We start from the raw sequence: 19,963 nt of genomic DNA, 5'->3' as shown, positions 1-19,963 counted from the left end.
AAATTGAATCCAATTTGTTAACGTTATACTTAAAACTAATCTGACTTCCACAATCATCTCTTCACAGGTGATGCTCCTGAGACTGCTTTGTTTGATAAAGTATTGTTTTTCCTTAATATGCAAGGACAGAAATGAAAAGCTACCTCAAAAAAATGGCCCAAATGGAAACTAGCTTTCAAAACATCAGCCCCAGTGTTTTTTCTGACACATTTACTACATGCCTGGTTCTCCAGAAAAAAATATGGAAATCCCTTTTATCCCAACTATTTCTTACTCCCCACCCCCAAAACCCCTAAGTGGAAAACCCTTTGACCTCACTATTTCTAACCACCCCCCAAACCCTAGGGGCCCTCGTTAGTTCAATGAGACTTGCAGGGGGACTTCCAAACATATTCCCACACAATGCTTGGTGTTCTTTTATGCAAGATTGCTTGCAGTAAGTAATAGCGCATTACCTGCACTACTATCCTAAACCGAAGCTTAGGGCTAAGTCTGTAGCTCAGAGTGTTTGCCTAGCATGCTTGAAGCTATCAGTTGAATCCACAGTAAAGGGGGTGAAGGGGAACTATAAGGCAGTAACCAAAAGGTCCTCACACAGGTTTGCATCTGGGCATTGTCGTGTTAGTATCTATTATCTAAGCCATACTCTGCCCAAGGATGCTACAATATGTATCACTTTATGAAAAACCTAGACATATGAAGTAACGGCCAAGGGCTAAAAAGCCCATAGGCTAGCACTACTTGTATGGCCTTAAACTAAAACAAATTGGTATTAAAATCATGCTTTGCAAACCACAGACATGTAGGAAGGCTAGTTATTTAATACAACCTCAGGCCCAAAGAGAATCTTCATTCCAATATCTACTTGAGCAATATATTTGAGAAATACATTTTTCCAAAACATCACACAGCATGTTATCTTGAAGCAAGAACAATATTGCACCAGGCACTAAATAAACCACAGGACTCTAATTACAATAACGTTAAAAGAAAGCCAACACTTCTTTGTAAACCAAGTTGCATTAGCAAGTTTTCTCTTTGCCTTTATTTAAACAGTTCTCAAAACATTTGAGTGAATTGGGCCTCCTTTGGTAAGCAAAGGACCTGAAAATAATATTTAAAAAATGAACAGGCAGTCTTCAGTTCATCCATGACACAGGTGTGGTGAACCCTTCTCTCATTCCATACCTTGAAGCACCCAGTATTTTCATATAGTCTAAAAGCTAGAAGAACAAGAGTACATTTGTGGTGGAATGTATTGTCGTCACTTGTTGATAACTAGTTGAAATACCATTATCTCTCTGTAACAGCCTTAAGAAACAGCCTTTAAAGACTTGTATCTGTATCTCTTATTCCCTGCTATCTATAATACAGATTACATAAAGGCTGATGAATCCACATCAATGTAAGCATTAAGCATTTGCTGTATGGAAAGATTTATCTTCTAATACTAGCAGCACAGAGTTACAGCGTATTTAACACTTAGTTGCAAGTATATTGAATATGGCAAGTTTCATGGACTCCTGAAAGAAATTTGAGTATTTTTTATTTTAAAATATTTTACTGGTAACTTAAGAATGGTTCTGGTTAAGCATTGATATTTAGAAAGAAAAGTAAAAATCAAACTTGTTTATTGTTGCTTTTTGCCATTTGGTAGCATTTTACACACAGGCTTCGATCTTCAGAATACCCTGGATTCAGTAGAAAAACCTTTTAAATGAAGTTTTGTACAATAGAAACTTCTCAGCAGTCAAAATTTGGACTGTAAAAAAATACATGCAAAACATACTTTTCTGAAAACACTTAACTTTGAACAAAGCACCGAACTACACAAACGCAGAATGAAAACAGCATGTCAACTCCACCAAAAGTAGTCATCATAAAAGGTGTAAAAGTCACCTAACTTCACTAGGCACTGTTCACTTTTTAAACAGGAGACAATAGAAAATATTGTCCACAAACAATATCCCAGCTCTATGGCAGCTTTCAGAAAGTCTTCAACTTCATGCTTTAATAGCGACCTGTAAAGAAAACAAAACGTGTGTGTTTGGGATCAAACATTTTAAACTTGAAAGTCTCTCCCACCAGTAAGATTTTCAAAGCATTAATACCAATGTATACACATATATATAAAAGGAATAAAGAAAATTCAATTTATTAAGATTTTATTTAAATCATCTAGATGTCACAGATTATACTGTGACCAATTAGGATAGAACCGCATGGACTTGCAAATTATTTGTAAAATTGTTATACTTAAGCAAATTATAAGAGATAAATAAAACTAATCAAGGTAACTTACGAGGTGAGTATGATCGTGATCTGGACCGAGATCTGTATCCTCCACGACTGTAGTAAGGAGAAGGTGACCGCCTTCTGTAAATAAATAAATACTGTCTATACCTACATCTAGATGATATTGTGCTAATAACAACATGAAGACAAACTTTTGCTGGTTCTCAAGCTAGAAGGTCCCAATAAACCTTTAAAGTGCAGTTTATTAGGTCCAAATACCAAATAAACATTAAAAGAATCTGCTCTATTTTATAAATTAAAGCTCAATTATTTTTTAAATTTCTACAAATCCTTTTACGTTGTCTATTGAGAACTACTTTCATGGCTAACAGTTAAGAGCATTTGCTACTCTTGCAGAGAACCTAGGTTCGATTCCTAGCACCCAAATGGTTGCTCAAAATGTGAGGCCAGTCATCTAGCCTCCAAGGATACAAAGCATGCATGTGGTAGACATAAATGCAGGATAAACACACAAATAAATTAACCTTAAAAAAAAAAAAAATCAAGGCAGGCAGCATGGTGGGGCATGCCTTTAGTCCCAGCACGGGGGAGGTAAAGGCAGACAGATCTCTGAGTTCCAGGGCAACACAAAAACCCTATCTCAAATCCAAACAAAACCCTGGTGCCACTTAGAGAACAGTTGCCTAAGTATCAGGCAAACATTTTGCAAGTATTCTATTACTCAGAGTCGAAACCCTTTTTGCACACCTGTAAATCTGATCCCTGTCTTGAGCAGCTCTCCATCCACCACCTCCTCCACCACCTCCTCTGTAAAAACAGAAAAGGAATAAATTTTTAGTTAAAACAATTGCTACAAAGAATGGACATAACCCAGTTTCATAGTTCAACAAGAGATCTCATGCTCAACAAGAGATCTTTCTGAAATGGCATAGTTGCTCTCAATAAAGACCTTTAAACTTCTCAGCCAAGCACTACTTAACACAGTAATGCTTAAAAAGGGGAGAAAATGCCAATTTTGGTGAAATTCTGGATATCAACTATTAAAGACTCACTTCCAGACAATGGCATAATAAACATTTACAAGACAAACACACATGGTCTATACTTAATTATAGAAGTTTACACTGAAGGCTTAGAATTACTAGTTGGTGATTGCTGCCTCCATACTTTAACAATCTGAATTAGATACCCAGAACTCAAGTAAAAGCTAGAGAGGAATGCCCTCCATACATGTATAAAAATCAACTTTCACTTTTGTATTAACACAAATTTAATGACGTTCTTCATTTATATTTTAGAATTTAGGAAGCATCCAACTACATACCAAATTATCTGTAAATCTTACATTTTGGTTTAAATGGCAGCTATTTCTTACTTTTTTAAAATTTAGGGGTTTTTTGTGCTGCTTTTTAAATTTAGTGTGAACAGGCTCCTATACAACTCACCTGTATGATCTGCTGTAATAGTCCCGATCATCATAACCCCGATCATATCCTCTGTCATAATAATCTCGGCGGCGTGAGCTGCCACTGTGAATGACAACATATCTTTAATACAGCAAATAATCTCCTTTAGTTTTTGGTCACAACTTTTGCTATTAAAAATTGATCCTGAAGCTGGGTGATGGTGGCTCACGCCTTTAATCCCAGCTCTTGGGTGGCAGAGGCAGGCAGATCTCTGTGAGTTCAAGGCCAGCCTGGACTACAGAGTGAGTTCCAGGAAAGGTACAAAGCTACACAGAGAAACCTTGTCTAAAACACAAAAACAAACAAAAAGATCCTGACAGCAGAAGAGAACTCAAATCAACCAAATTCCTTGGACATGCTAAGACTAATCCATCTTTGGTTCTCCTGAATAAAAACTGCTACTATCCATATCTACTAGCAGACGTCTTTAAGTACATTAACTGGAAGTTATTTCTACATAGCTCTTATCAATATTTTCCTTGTTATTACACCGTATTATTTGAATGTGTATACCCATATCTAATCTTTTGGTTTTAGGGGCACACAAATCCAACTGACTTTCTATAAAACTGCTGGGCACAGTATCATACATCTTTAATTTAATCCCAGCACCAAGGCGGCTCAGCAGGTAATGCTGGTGCTTACAAGCCTGGCAACTGAGATACTCTCCAGACCCCATGTAAAAGTCTAAGAAAGGAATTGATGCCACAAAGGCGTCCCCTGAACCTTACATACATGTGAGCGTGCAAGTACACAGCATCTTTAAGGATTTCTTCTAAAAAATGTCAAGAAATTGGTGGGGAAAAGATGGACAGAGGAAGACACCCAACTTGTTATCTCTAGATCATTCAAGTACCCACCCACACTCACACAAATGTAGTCAAACTTACTAAGTGGGTCTCCCCATGTAAATTCCTGGTGTTGGGGTATGGGGCCTTTTTGTTATAGAGAAATCCACCCTAATTCGGCGTCCATCAAGCTCCATTCCATTGGCACGTTCTTTAGCCTTCAAAAGATTTTTTAAAAAAGTTACATCCTGGACAATTGTCTCTAATTATCATCTAAAAGACTGAGGGGGCTTTCCATCCAGTTTCCTAATGTTTATTTAAAGGTTGGCCAGAAAAAAAAAAATACCTAAATGGGTTGTTCCCTACTCTACAAGTTCACTTGCTAAAAGTAGTCACACACATATGAAAACACATATGTTTCTACCTTTTGTAGAAACACCACAGCAGCCTACATAGCCCACAAAATACTTCCTATACCTACCCACAAATTTAGGTGGACTCAGCTAATCCCTTGGTCTCTAACATCCTAAGTGCTGGGATTGCACACACAAGCAGCATGCTAACATCTATGAAACCCAAATTTCAATGTCTATAAATTAGCACTTGCTGAACACAGCCCAAATGCTCTTTACCTATGGCTGTTTGGTGTAAGAATAAAAAAGCAAACTGTCACTGTCATTCTATGATTCAAAGTGCCTGCTGTGGAAGCCAAACACTACTAAGAAGCTGCTTGAATCCACAGTATTAGCCATATCCCCCATTTTTTAAGACTAAAATGAGCATGAACTAAAGAGATAGCTTGGCAGTTCAGAACACTGGCTGTTTTTCAAGACCTGGATTAAATTCCCAACACCCACACTGGGACAGTCATCACTGTGTGCAGCTCAAGTTCCATGGGATCAGATGCCCTCTGCTGGCCTCCAGAGACACTGCAGACATAGTGTAAAGACATCCATGTAGGCAAAAACACCCATATACATACAAATTTAAAATCTAGAACACAGGTACTTTTAGAAATTGCTTGGTTATATAAATCAGAACAGTTACCAGGGCTGGTGTTTTGAACTAAAGTACAAGTAAACATTTACTTACTTCCTTGGCATCATCTACATTTTCAAAATATACAAAGGCAAATCCTCTTGAACGTCTAGACTGTTGGTCATACACAATAGACACATCAGCAATGGGGCCATATTTAGAGAACACTTCTCTTAGGTCTCTTTCCGTGGTGTACAAGCTCAATCCAAATACTCCAAGACAACAGTTGGGGTCAGGATTTGCCTAGAAAACAGAAGAAATCTTAAAGCCTGACATCGATCTAAAGGGGGTAAGTGGGCAAGGGAAGGATAACTACTACACAAAATGATAAATTGTTAGACTAAGCACCGCTGTGCCAGAATGGCACAACACAATGAGAGCTTGTCTCAAAAATGGAAAACAGCCAGGTGGTGGTACACACCTTTAACTCCAGCACTCGGGAGGTGAAGGCAGGCCAGCCTTGTCTATACAGAGAAACTGTCTCAAAAACAAAAACAAAACAACAACAAAAAAAAAAATACCCACCACCAAAACCAGAAAACAACCAAAAGACCCTTAATAAAGTGTACAGGGATAGATGGGAGTAAATAACTGAAAATAAGGGTATTATATAGATCGATGGACCAGAAGGAATACAATTCTGTCTGTGTGTTCTGGAGAATCCAACCAATCTCAGATGGAAGATATGTCTTGGTGAGCACAGTAAGGGTGTCACACCTACATAGAACAGTTAAACCTCCTTCCTAAGTAGTGCTGCATATGTAACAACTGCTTACAGCTCATTTTTATTTTGTTGAGTATTTTAAGTATTGTAAAATTTGATCTGCAAATTAAGCACATTAAGATTAAAAACAGTGGAGCTGGAGAGATGGCTCAGTATTAAGAGCATTGCCTGCTTGCTCTTCCAGAGGACCTGGGTTCATTTCCCAGCACCCACATGGCAGCTCACAACTGTCTATAACTCCTGTTCCAGGGGATTCAACACCCTGACACAGACATACATGCAGGCATGTATAAAATACAAATAAATTACAAAAAAGATTAAAAACAGTAATGTTGTTACTAATAGATGTGGGTAAGACTTCAAACTAAAGATGACGCAAACATTAAGCTTCATAAATTATTTGTGAGCTTTTTCATTAACTTTTTTTAATGTCTAGCAACTGAAATTAGACAAGGGGAACTATATCACATATTACGTGATCAGATGCTCATGTATGAAACCCAACAGAATGAGCAACAAATTACTTTAACAGCTATTATCAGTAAAATAAATTCTACAAATACATTACAGGTACTTCAGCCATCAAGAACTTAAAAGGTTCCTGTAATTTTACATAGGAAAAAAGCCTTACTAGGTAGAGAAATTGCATCCTAGTATAAATACTTCCACTTCTGGAAGCAGAATGGGATTCCTATACACAGATGCCGAAAGTTTTAAATTGCTAAAATTCCACTGTCAAAATAAAGAGATCAAATAATACAATGTTTCTAAAAAGGTCTTCATGCTGTGGGGTAATCCTTCTGTACACTGTGTGAACATTATGTCACTATGATTGGGTTAATAAACAAGCTGATTGGCCAATAGCTGAACAGGATCAAGTTAGGAGGCAAAGCCAAACTGAGAATGATGGGATGAGGAAGGGTAGAGTCAGAAGAGTCACTAGACAGATGGAGAACGAGATGGACACACACACACAAAAAAGGGGTAGAGGTAAACGCCAAGCCTCGGAGCATTTGTAATTAATATTATACCTCTGAGTGATTATTTGAGAGCAGTTGTGGGATAGGAAAACTCCACCTACATCTTCAAGCTGAGAACACACCTCAGCGGTAGAATACTTACTTGCCTCATGTACATAACCTGGGTTCAGTCCATAGCACTTTAGAAAACTTTTTCATCTTACCCGGTTCCCAACATGACGCCTTCGAGTGGACATGGGAGAATGGCTGTGGCTGTGCCGTCTGCGATAATCTCGGCTGTAAGACCTGCTCCGGGATCGTCTATGGGAGCGGGATCGAGATCGTGACCTTGTATAATGCCTTCTAGAACTTCTTCTGGATCTGGACCTGCAAGACAGAAGTCTTGGTGTTATGACTAAATAACTGAAAAACAGATAGTGCTGTGAGTGTGTTGCTCTGACTGGTTGATAAAGTTGCATTGGTCTATGGCAGGGCAGGATTAAGGCTAGGCATCACATTCAAACTGAAGGGTGGAGGAAGGGGAAATGCCAACCCTTGTTCAAGGGGCAACATGTAATGGGACACAGGTAAAGGCATGGAACATGTGACTATACATAGATTAATAGTAATGGGTTGAGTTAAGTTATATGAACAAGCTTGCTAGCAAGAAGCCATGGGCAATACAGTTTGTGATTAATACTAAGCCTGTGTGTTTACTTGGAACCAAGTGGCTGCAGGATGAGGGTGGGAGAGATTTTTCCTGACATCGGGGCCAGGCATGACCAGAGAAACTTCCAGCTACAAGATAGCCTTTCAATTCTTTATTACTCCATTCTAGAGTTAAACTGAAACATGGGACATAGGAAGATCTGAGCCCTGATCCCAGAAGCCCAGGCTGTTTCAGTCAGTCTTCTGGCTCCCATCTCTAATACCAACATTAAGTAGACTTTTACCTTCCTTAGCTTAACAAACCACACCACTTCTTACCTGGATTCAGATCTGGACCTTGACTTTGATCTAGAACGCCTTGAATCTTCCTTGGAGCGAGATCTTGCAGGGGTATGCCGTGCAGATTTCCCCGATCCATGAGCACTTCCACTTCTGGAAGCAGAACGGGATTCCTACACGCAGATGTCAAAAGTTTAATTTGCATACTCTTGGGAAACTTTAAAAACAAATAAGCTTCTGTGAGATAAATGGCCAAGGAGAGCAATCCTCTTCCAAAGATAAGAAAACGTGAGGGCAGGAATTGAGTATACCTGGTATAATAGTTTCATTGCTTCAACTGACATCAATCAATTAATTCTTCCACCTTTCTGCAGCAGGGATAAGAATTATCTAATTCTACTCCCTTAAAAGGTGTCAAAGTCAGATTATGAAAGAACTATCTAAGGACTATATTTGGGGACTGTTACTACATAGACCTAGAAAGAACTTTCCTTAACTATGAAGCCTAGTCTATATTCCAGTCAAGCTGCAATCAAAAACAAAACCCCACAAAATTATAAAACTTCAAGTTATAGTTGAATGCGGGGCAAAAGCAGTAAGGACAATCATGTGTTTCAAGCTCTGAAGGTAGAACTCTAGCTGAATGCAAAGACTAGCTGATGAACATGAAATATGGTTAAGATCTTATTTCAATGTATGTCAGGACCTCTTACAAACTCAAGAGCAAACAAAAGGAGCTAAGAACAGAGCAAGGCTGCGAACTGTTTCCAGAGTAGAGAAGGTGCCAAAGATCCACAACTTTCTTGGCTAAACTGAGAAGAGTCAAGGCAAAATAAACAGGAGACTGAGAAAAAGCAGAAATATGTAAAGGGCACATTAAAACAGGATAAAATGAGGAGCTCATCATCTAGGGGCCCAGGAAGAAAATTCCATAGATGTCTAAGCAAATACCATGTACTCAGTTTTCCTAATCAAAACTCCAACTAATGGCCAGTTAACTGAAAAACAAGATCTCCAAAATAAATTTTAAAAAAAAGGCAAGGAAATTGCTAAACAGAATAATCACTTCATAATGTCAATCCATAGAAAAGACACATAACATGCAACAATATAATTGCAGAAAAACTCTGCAAGGGCATGCAAAAAGATTAAATGGGAAGAGACAGTGTCCACTCCCCAGTCAGACAACTAAGCTTTCCCTACACAAAACCCACGGCAAATTGACAAAGACAGAGTCTAATCACTTGTTCTACTTAAGATACAGCAACGACCAGGAAAAGAAAAGGAAAACTAAAATGAACGGCATGAATCTAAACAGTCACTTCCAAATAGTTTAGAATCCAGACTACCATTTACATATGGAAGACAATTTAGAGCATTCCTCCTCAATGCTCAGGACACAAAAATATGCATTTTATATACAACACAAAGGGAGGAAAACAGACAACTGGAAGAATGAGCAGCTTTCCAGGCCCCAAATAATCTAGAAAATACTTCAGTGACACACTATAAAACATGGAGTGATGTAGCATGTGACAGATAACCTTACCTCTCTATCAGACCTTCTTCATTCCCCAAGGAATAATTGACTATAGATTAAACTAAGCCGTGTGGTAACAGCTGCCTTTAATACCAAGATGTAGTTTAAGATTCACTGCTTGTGGTAGGGAGGAAGACTACCCCAATCAACCAGCCATTGGATTTCTGTATCTCATGTTCAAGCAAAATGTTCAGCAAGGCCATTTACCTCACTTTCCTCTTGGTCAAAACAAAAACAAAAAACCTTACTGAAAGTATAGCTTTTTGTCATCTTTATTACAGAGAAAAGCTCATCTACAAGAGAAAAACAGACACAAGGAACTAGAAAGTTAAAATACATTTATTACAATTCTGTAAGAGCACTTCACAGAACAATTAGAAACCTTAAAGAGGTAGAAAATAATTCCTGGGGGCTGGAGAGATGAGAGCATTGGCAGCTCTTCCAGAGGCCCAGTTCAATTCCCACAACCACATGGTAGCTCACAGCCATCTTATATATATTAGAATCTGATGCCCTCTTCTGGCATGCAGGTATACATGCAGATAGAGCATGATATACAGAAAATAAATCTAAAAAACAAAAAATCCGGAAATTCGCCTTTCAGACTGTTGCTTCATTTTAACCAAAGTTTTATTCTAAACTGGGATGCTTCAGCTGTCTTTGTAATAATAGAATTTCTAGAATGGGAAATTAGCAGAGTAAGGTGTCTAAACGGATGGTTTATAAAGTTCTCAAAACTTAACTCAGCCTCCAAATCGAATAGGCCATGTCCTACATGTACTTTTTGAGCAACAATTTCTTAGATCAGAAATTAGTGAAAACATCAGAAGATTAAGATTCCTTTGTCTTATACTGCCACTTCATTGGGCTAGCAAGAAAAAAAAAATCCACAACAAAACTACTTTAAACTTTTGTCAGCTAATCCTTTACTAGTTAAATTTTTCCAGTTATGGTGGCCACCTCTAATTGGTGAGAATATAAAGGATTTTGTGTTAAGACATGAGACTCAGTAACTAACAAAATACAAAACTCTACACTTAAACCTTAATGCATAAACAACTCTATAAAACCAGTCAGAAAAGTCCTTTACAAACAATACTTCAAATTCAACTTCTGAGTGACAGGGCAATATAAAAAGAACTCTTCGAAAATAACTACACTGTAAACAGCCAATGCCTAAAGCATAAACAATGCCAGAAATTCCCCCTCAAAAAATATTCTCAAATCTTAGTCATTTTAACTAATGCACAACCTAAGGAACAGGTCAAGTTCAAAAACAAAATCTTAAGTATTCTGTAGCTCCTACATTGAGAGCAGCATCTTAGAAGTACTAAATCTCTCCTTACAGTAGATAATACACAGCCCTAAACAGGGTTTTGTTTGTTAGGCACCCTAATCCTAAAACCAAAAATACACGTAATGTTAGTTAAGCCTCACAAACTCAAAGCCAGTTAGATCTTTCTGTGATTCTTTATCAAAATTCAAATCCCTTTTTTAAGTTTGAGTCAACACAAAATTAACATTACTCTTGATTATTATCTGACAATTAGTGTTAAAAAAGCAATAAATTGTCTTCTATAAGCAGTAACTGTATTCTCCTAGTAAGATACAGAAATAATAATGTAAGCAGCACTGACAACAGGCTAAAGTGCCCCAACAAACATGCACCTTTCCAGAAAGGTCAGTGAAGTCATTTTCTCAATAGCTCTAAAGACAACCCTCAGAAAAAAATTCAAAGTTGCCATCATTTAAGGAAGATGATAACCTTTAATAGTTTGAATGGAGAAGGCAACTATTGGTTATTTGCTACTGATTATGTGTACTTGTTATTAACATTATGCTAATCATCTAATACATTAGTCAAAACACAGAAAGGAATTTTGAGTTGACTTTCAGATGGGGCAGCACACTAGAAGAAAACCATGTTTAAGATCATTAAAGATAGACAGGAGAAAAAAGCAACAAAATACCAGCTACTACTGCACTCTGAATTAGCTATCATTTACATTTGCATGACTCATCTCTTTTAAGGGATGCTACTATACTTAAGCAATACCCCTAATGATTCAGTTGGAACAGGCATGCAACAGAATATAAAGAATCATCCTTATTTGGGACATGTAAATCTCAACATCAGGACTTACGTGGTTGTAGCTTTCCACTTATGTGGAAACCTAATGCTTTCATTACAATAAAACAATGTTAGATGCTTTGCTTGGATTTTGGGGGTTTAATCCCATTATCAACCCAGTGACAGTCTGGAAATTTTCCAGTAGAAAATATTCTACTATACACTGTTCAGTATCAAAGCAGAAAATATCATGCATTTTGAGAGTCCAAAGGGTGTTTTAAAGTAACAGACCACCAGTTCCAACTCACTTACTCATGCCCCAGAACCAGCAGAGTATAATAGATGAAAAGCCTAAGGGAAAAATGGGAGGCCAACTAGTATTACCCAGTGGATTAGCACAGTGCTGCCTGCTATTTGACTACAAAGTTATTTTTAAAGAATTGCATTTCCATCATTTGACTAAGCAGTTAAAATTAGAATTATTACCTAATTTAAACGATTCCCTTGGAAGTCACTTCTTTACCCTGTATATATTTTCTTCTATTAAACAAATAATGCATGCATGTTTAGCAAAATATACAGGGACACATAAACAGACTAGTAATTACTTAGCGTAGTGCTTTCTGATTCCAGATTACTTCTTATCTTAACTTCATTTTTATTTCTTTTCTTCATTCTTCCGTTTCAAATTCTGACTTCTTTCATCTTCCCCACTTCACACAAATTGCTCAATATTCTACAAGTGGGACTTCTGGTCTGATAAATAGCATGCATTCTTTCTTTTATTTTTTCAAATTTCAGCTTCACTTATTCCTGAGCTTCAAATACTCATTTATAAAACTTGTCAAATGACGACTTCCGCATTTTCCTTCTTCAACATTAACCTTAATAGAAAAAGAACAGGATGAAGAATATTTTAAAACTCCAGGATAAAATCCAGTGCCAAAACTGAAACTAGAAAAAAAATCCCTTTTGTAGTTTTGGATTAAAAAATACTAGAATATGCAGCTCAAAAAACTGAAACTACATAGTCTCCTGATGGTATATGGTAATCATCTGTCTATTCCAAATAAATTTATCATGCTTAACGTGAATGTGAAGTGCGCCATTGAACATTTACTGTTCATTTAACATTTTTCCAAATTGTAATCACATTTCACACTTAGAAAATGCTAAGTGTCAAAAGCACATCTCTAGTCAAAAAGTGACACATTTCAATATAAAAGTGCAAGAAAAGCATGGACAACTCATATGACAAAGGCTGGGGTTGAAGGTTTACAGTAGTGACTTGTCTAGTTAAGATAAGGAAATGTATAATTCCACATTACTGTGTATTTAGAAGAGCATTGTTAGACAATGTCAGCAAACCTGACAATTTGGATCTGTCCAACCCACCTTTGGGAACTCTGCATTAGTGAAATTAGTTTAATTAAATTTAGAACTGAAGCCTGATACTAAATAAAATTAACTACTACATGCCAACAGCTACAAAGAAAAGCAGAGCAAACTTGATTCCAACAGTGGTTATGTCCAAAGAATTCTGTTGTAAAGTTTCCCCCTCTATTAGCAAAACATTAGTCTTCTGGATGTCCAAAGGAGAGCTCCTACTTGAAAGGTGGCAAATTATGAGAAAATAAGTTAACCTCCTCAAATTATTAAAAAGGCCCACTTTAGCAGATTAGTTAAGTTTAATACTAAAACTAGAACACTGTTGGAACACTAAGCAAAATACTGTCCATGTAAAACAATCTAGTTTTCCTTGTTACCCTAAGTATTTCTGCATGCTCTTTTACTGTCTATATTTCCTCTTACATTTTCTTCTGGTTTTAAAGGGGAAAAAAATTTTCCTTAAAAAGAAAAAGGTAAGTCTTTATACTATTGTTGGCATAGGCAACCATGGCTACAGTACTATCTTTTTCTAGGAAAAGCATGATTTCCAGCCTAATTTTATAGTCAATTATTATGGTTTAATCTAGAAACATTTTAATGGCTATTTAAGGGAGTCATAATAACTGGTTTTCTGGTACTATCCATCACTAAAATGTAATGGGAAATGTTTACTGGCAGCACGAATGTAATCATGGAATCAGAATGCCCAAGCAGGTTTCCTTAGTGCCTGGCCTCCCTAAAGGTTATTTCTGTACAGATACAGGGCTTAGATTCAGAAGACAATAAAGCTCTAGGTACCATGACTTTTCATCGAGGCCACTTTAGCATCCCTTCATTCATTACCACTTTCTAATCTTCCTCCTATATACTGAAAACAAAACCATCGCTGGACATATTTGTATTAACTCAGCTACTTCATAAAAAAGGATCCTACTTAGAAAAACACATTACTGAGGGAGCAGTTTTAATAACTGGAAATGAGATGAGCAAAGAAAAACTACACCTTGCTACACAAAGGAAAGGTCAACACTAAAATGGATAAAGGGCTTTTTTTGGAGGCAGAGTCTCATGTAGCCCAGAATGGCCTCAAAGTCACTAACTATATAGTCAAATGACCTGATCTTCCTGCCGCCACCTCCCAAATGATGAGATTACAGGAATATGTCTTTTTCCTGAAACTATCAGAAGTGTGGAGGAGAAAAATCCTCAAATGCTTAAGAAATTTCTTAAGGGGAAAAACCAAAAAAGCAAAACACACCTGGGCATACCTCTATCAGCTGTAAATTCTATGCTTTTTATAAACTCACAAAAATACCAAACCCTTAGTTTCTTTTGATAACAATACTTTCCACCAAAATCACATGAATTCATTTTTGTTTGAAAGTTCTTATCTAAGCACAAAAATTTTAATGTAGAAGAGGGCCCTATCCAAACATGAAAATCTATGCCAATAAATAACCTGAAAATAGCCTCCAAAACCCAATTCAAAACAATAATTTGAGAATTTGCTAGTCAATTTTGACCTGAAACTAAAGTACCACTAAATGATGGCAACCAACGTCTAACTAACTATAATGGCCCACATCCTACAATAGCAACCTGTGTAAAAGCACTAGTTCCTAAAATAATCACCATACCTTATTAGAAAACAATAGCTATGTGTAAGTACTAATCAACAAAACAATGCTGGACACATACACTATAGCTCTAATAATTGGCTTGGCCAAATTATGAATCAAATTTGAAAGCATTCATGTTTATCATTTAGGTTTGGGGTTTTACTGAAGAGAAAAGGAAAAAGACTATACAAACAAGACAAATACCATTAACACTTCTCTCAGCATCTGAATACCCCCCCTTCAAGCTTTCAACAAAACCAGTAGTACTTACCTTGTAAAACCATTTGTAACTTCACCTTAAAGTACTACTTTCTATTTTGACAATACCCACAATATTAATAAGCATTCTTATTTAAGCCAAAGAAAATGATTCAACAGTTTCAAGAGACTTATACCTAACCTGTGTAGTCAGTGATGAAAAAACTAGGCAATTTTCTTAAACTTGGCATTAATTCAACCCTTTGTTAATAAAAATTATGTGAGGACCACAAGTACTTTAGAAATTGAAATTTTGGTTTTAAAAACCAGAATTTAGACTCAGGGGATAAACACAAGGAATATACAAAGACATCATAGAATTGCTTAAGCAGAAGAGAAAAGCTGCAGAATCTGAAAGGCAATTTGATAGGGTAGTATCCAGAACCTACCCCTTGCTTTTATATTCCAAACACACTACACTTCTAAGAAATATCTGCCAGAGTATTTAGTAACTCCAAGCTACTCTTTAACCTCTAGCTACTGTGGTAATAAAATAGACTAACAAAAACTAACATTTTCTGGCTTGTCTCACACGCATACTCTCAAAGAGGTTAGAATTTTAAGCTAAGTAGAAGATCAAAATGTGTAAGTCTCACAACCTAAACTAGAATCATTATTGGGGTCTTAAATATTAACCCCATTACTACCTCACATCTCTAAAGAGTGGCTGTTTTTCCTTCAAAGAAAAGGTTCTTTTACAAAATGAGTAATTTGTAACTGGAAGAAACAAAATTTTAATCAAACCAACTTTAAAATGGGGGGAAAAACCGAATTAAAAAAACAAACCCCACAGATCCTACAGATAACAAAGGGATGAGGAACACACACTGCAAAAGAGCTAACTAAATGCTAACATCCATCCAATGTGTGACCAAACTAAGCAAAATTTATTTCACACACCCAAATGTATTCTGCTTAGGAAAGAAACAACTTTGGAAGCCTAACACTGACTGAGATTCCAGGTAGCTTAACAGATTTATACTATGTACATTAACCACAACAGTTTATGTGCCTAAGGGCCTAGAAGTCAATGAAACTTATCATTTTCAGGTTTCCAGAGATGGTTGGTTATACCAGGCATATCCAAGACTATTTACCTTGAACATCATTTTTCACACTTGTAAAAGGGAAAGTGAACCAATCAGATTGGCCATGCTACTTTGCAGTAATGTCTGTGATCAAAAATGCAGGGGACTTTAGCTACCTTGTGTTGTGTTTGTGTGTGAGCCTTACAGGACAGGCAAGCGTTCTCTCACCAAATTATACAACCAATCCTTAACTTATCCCTTATTCCTTTGGGGGAAAAAATGTTTAGTCTTGCTAAGTAATTGGCTAGGATTATCCTGAACTCTGGATCCCCTATCCAGGACAAGTAGCAGTATTTACAAACCTGTAACATTCTACCCTGCTTACCTTGCAGTATTTTTAAACTTTTTTTTGGCAAGCCTTCTTGAGGAGTATGTTAAGTGTTTCAAGCTTTTCAATTATTCCAAGATTCCAATTGGAAAACAAAAAGCAACCAAGCAAAATGTGTTAAGTATAGGGCTGGAGAATTGGCTCAGCAGGTAAGAGCATCTACTGCTCTTTAGGAGAACCAAAGTTCCCCTTCCCAGCACCCAAATCTGATGGCTCACAATCCCTTTTAGGCGTCTGTGGAACTGGTACGCGTGGGCCACACAAACTCGGGATTGTACACATTCAAAAAAAATTTTTTGAGGTGTTACACAGCTTCCAAGCTTAGAAACAGATCAGAAAGTCAATCTTTATTTAATACCTTTCCCTCCAATTAAATAATAAGGACTGCCAGGGTGTGGCTGGTTCACACCTTAAACCCCAGCACTAGGGTTATAGGGAGGCAGAAGCAGGCACATGCCTGAGGTCAAGACCAGACTGGCCTCTATAGCAAGTTCCAGGACAGCCAGGGGCATAGTATGACCATACCTCAAATAAATATTCAAGAGCACCAGACAGTCCATCTTGCTAGCAGAAATAGTAATAACACTCCCAATTAACAGGGGTAACAATTTCTCAGTTCTTTCAAAATGGTACCACATTCAATTACTTTCTTCCTGGAGTAATGGATACTAAATCTAATACTTTGAAAATTTTTCCATGGGCATGATAATACCTACCTATTTAACCCCCAAACAACAAAAACTATTTGCTTTTAATTCTAAACAGAGTAATTTCAACATTACATGCAACTTCGGGAGGCAGGAACTCAAAGGTATGTGTGGGCTACTAAGGAAGTTCGAAAGAATTTAAAACAAAACAGATTTAAAAATCAAAGCAAAATCCCACCACACACTCCCACACCCCGCCCTTGTTTCTTTCCTTAAGAAAGCCTTAAAATGGCAAGGCAATCACTGGTGACATTGGACTTAAAATGACTTTAGGATAAGAGACTCATCTTGATATGTAAAGGTCTGGTCAGCTCAAACTATTCTGATTTGGTTCTGAGTTCACCATGAAGAGTTCCCACAATACTCTACCAAACTGTCCAAGACCTAAAAGTTTACTAACATACTTATTTGACTAAGTAAACTATGTGCTACCAATTCCTGTAAACTTTTTTGAGGGGGGAAAAAATTTAAGTCTTGGGGCATAAAATAATTGTTCATATGGTGCTTGTAAGCAATTTTCAAACTGCAATTACTCGCTCACTAAGCCATGTACTTGCATGTATCTTCCTGGGATAGCTTTTTATTGATTGATTGATTGATTTTTAGAGACAGGGTTTCTCTGTGTAGCTCTGCGCCTTTCCTGGAACTCACTTGGTAGCCCGGGCTGGCCTCGAACTCACAGAGATCCGCCTGGAGGGGATTAAAGGCGTGCGCCACCACCGCCCGGCAGCTTTTTAATCTAACACTCTACTGCCACGCTACGTGCGCTTTGTTTAAGCTTTGGGACTGGGTCTAATCCACAGGCCCGTTAGAGACCATCTAATCAACCTCTACCGAATTTTCACCCCCTGGAGGTGGAAAGCATTTAAAAAAAAAAAAAAAAAAAACACGTGATTCCCAGTGCTAACAGCGCCATGAACTGTCGCCACCCATCACCCCTTCACCATTCCCCGGGGTGGGGTGGGGTCGAAGGGAAAAAAACCCTAATGACCTTGGGTCCCGTCCCCGTTAAGGTCCCAACAATGGGGGAAGAGGCTCCGGCACAGCAAAGCCCGCGGGCCGCCGAGCCCCCCTCCTCCGCGCCCGTGCGCAGAGCGAGCCGCCCCTTCCCAGGCCCCGAGAAGGCTCTCCCTCCGCCAACCCCGCCACCAGCCCGACGCCCGGGCCCACGTGGCTGGCTGCGGGCTTCTTCTCGGCTTCACTCGGCGGCCCCGGGGCGAAAGCCGGCCAGGGCCGGGCAGCCGGGGACCCGCGGCGGCTCCGCCATTTTGTGCCTCTGGCGGCGCGCCCGGCCCGCGAGCCCAAGATGGCTGCGGCGCGGCTCGGCAGGGAGAGCAACGGCGAACTGAGACGCCGTCCCCATCCCCCAACGCCGAGGGGACGCCGCGGCCATGTTTAATCCCTCGCCTGCCTTCCCCTCCCCCACCCCACCCCCCGCAACCTCGTAACGGAAAAAAGGAAAAAAAAGAGGCCGCCGCGGGGACCGGGCACAACACGGCCCGCTGCCGGCCTCCCGCGCGACTCGGGGCGTCCGTCGTCCGCCCTCCGGCGACCTGGCGCCCTCTCGGCGTCAGGCCCCCACCCCGATGCCCGGCCGAGGCGGGGGAACCCCGAAAGGCCTGGAGAGAAGCAAGGTGGGACCGCGGCGGCGGCCGCCCGTGCACCCCCACCACCTCCCGCGCGCGCTTACCCGTTCGCCGTAGTTCTGCTCGCCGCTGTCGCTCATGGCTCCGGATGGCTGTCCCCGCTCCTGGCCTGGACGGAAGCTGTCAAGCTCCTGCCTTCTCAGCAGAGGCCCCGCCGCAGCCTCTCGCGACGACGCACTTTGGGAGGGTGACCCAGGACCCGACGCGCTGCGCACCTCCTCCGCCCCGGTCTAACGCCAGCGGACGTGACGCGGCGCTCTTTAAGCGGGCCCCGCCCACGCCCCTGAAGGCGCGCTTTCCCGGCCCCGCCCACTCGCCGGGCCTTTTTCCCAGGGCTTCCTCCCGCCCAGGCGCGGGCCCCAGCCGGAGGTGACGTCAGCGCCCCGCCTCGCTCGCGCTGGCCCCGCCCCTCCGGGCCGGGACGCGGCGTGGCGGGAAAGTCAGTGCCAGCCCCCCTGGGCGTCTGCCTTGGTCACCCCGAGACGCCTTGATGTCGCCAACCGTGTCGCGGTGGTGTCTGGAACCTCCTCGGGGGCCGTCCTGGGTGGGAGGAGAGAGGAGATGGCCCCGCTTTCCTCCGTCCTTGATGCCTTTGTTCTGCCTGTCTAGTTCCCTTTTGTTCTTTTTCTTGATCCAGGAGAGAACACAGACGCGCAGTGGGTTCTTGAACCTCTCATTTATTTAGACTTAGTTCCACATCTTTCCTTCCTAATAAAACCTTCATTTAAAAATGTTTTCCGCATCGGGCGGTGGTGGCGCACGCCTTTAATTCCAGCACTGGGAAGGCAGAGGCAGATGGGGATCCCTGTGAGTTCAAGGCCAGCCTGGTCTGCAAAGAGTTCCAGGACAGCGAAGGCTATACAGAGAAATCCTGTCTCGGGGAAAAAAAAAAGACCAGAAAAATTGAAGTCTCATTCTACTGCTTGCGTTGACCTTGAACTCACCATGTAGCCTAGACCAGTGTTTGGACTATATTAATCCTCGTGTGTCAGCCTCCCAGATAAATCCTGGGATTACAGTTGCGAGCCAGCAGTCCTGACTTTGATCTATAGTTTCTATACCTCACTTTCTTTTGATTACTTGATATGAAGTAGAGAGAATTAAAAATTCAAAGAGTCCGGCATTGTGGCAGGTGAGT

The 19,963-nt window shown here is 39.8% G+C and overlaps 1 protein-coding gene across 3 annotated transcripts; it reads right to left on the bottom strand.

Annotated features, from left to right (window-relative positions):
• Positions 1 to 1,004: 1,004 nt before the first annotated feature.
• Tra2b (transformer 2 beta homolog) lies at positions 1,005 to 19,078 on the bottom strand. 3 transcript variants are annotated; one of them, XM_028875230.2, is made up of 10 exons: positions 18,870 to 19,078; positions 12,399 to 12,674; positions 8,219 to 8,352; positions 7,456 to 7,618; positions 5,603 to 5,791; positions 4,613 to 4,728; positions 3,702 to 3,785; positions 3,004 to 3,063; positions 2,303 to 2,376; positions 1,005 to 2,021 (listed from the first exon to the last, which is right to left on the bottom strand). In XM_028875230.2, the coding sequence occupies exons 4-10, from the start codon at positions 7,486 to 7,488 to the stop codon at positions 2,011 to 2,013; spliced, it is 567 nt and encodes a 188-aa protein (XP_028731063.1). In that variant the 5' UTR covers positions 7,489 to 7,618; positions 8,219 to 8,352; positions 12,399 to 12,674; positions 18,870 to 19,078; the 3' UTR covers positions 1,005 to 2,010. The 3 variants fall into 3 exon arrangements, with proteins under 3 accessions (XP_028731063.1, XP_028731060.1, XP_028731061.1); XM_028875227.2 differs by lacking the exon at positions 12,399 to 12,674; XM_028875228.2 differs by lacking the exon at positions 12,399 to 12,674 and having other exon boundaries at positions 2,303 to 2,373.
• Between the last annotated feature and the right edge of the window lie 885 nt (positions 19,079 to 19,963).

Source organism: Peromyscus leucopus, chromosome 12, assembly GCF_004664715.2.
Source record: "Peromyscus leucopus breed LL Stock chromosome 12, UCI_PerLeu_2.1, whole genome shotgun sequence".
NCBI lineage: Eukaryota > Metazoa > Chordata > Mammalia > Rodentia > Cricetidae > Peromyscus > Peromyscus leucopus.
The sequence above is the reverse complement of the archived record's forward strand: the minus strand, read 5'-3'. Positions and strand labels throughout refer to the sequence as shown.

What these genes read in the sequence shown, in the direction of transcription:
- Tra2b (XM_028875227.2), bottom strand. Translation starts at nt 18,905, where the DNA reads ATGAGCGACAGCGGCGAGCAGAACTACGGCGAACGG. An exon ending in GGCGTCATGTTGGGAACCGG is followed by an intron (nt 5,792 to 7,455) that starts GTAAGATGAAAA and finishes TCTGTTTTCTAG; the next exon opens with GCAAATCCTGACCCCAACTG. An exon ending in ATGTAGATGATGCCAAGGAA is followed by an intron (nt 4,729 to 5,602) that starts GTAAGTAAATGT and finishes AATCTTTTGAAG; the next exon opens with GCTAAAGAACGTGCCAATGG.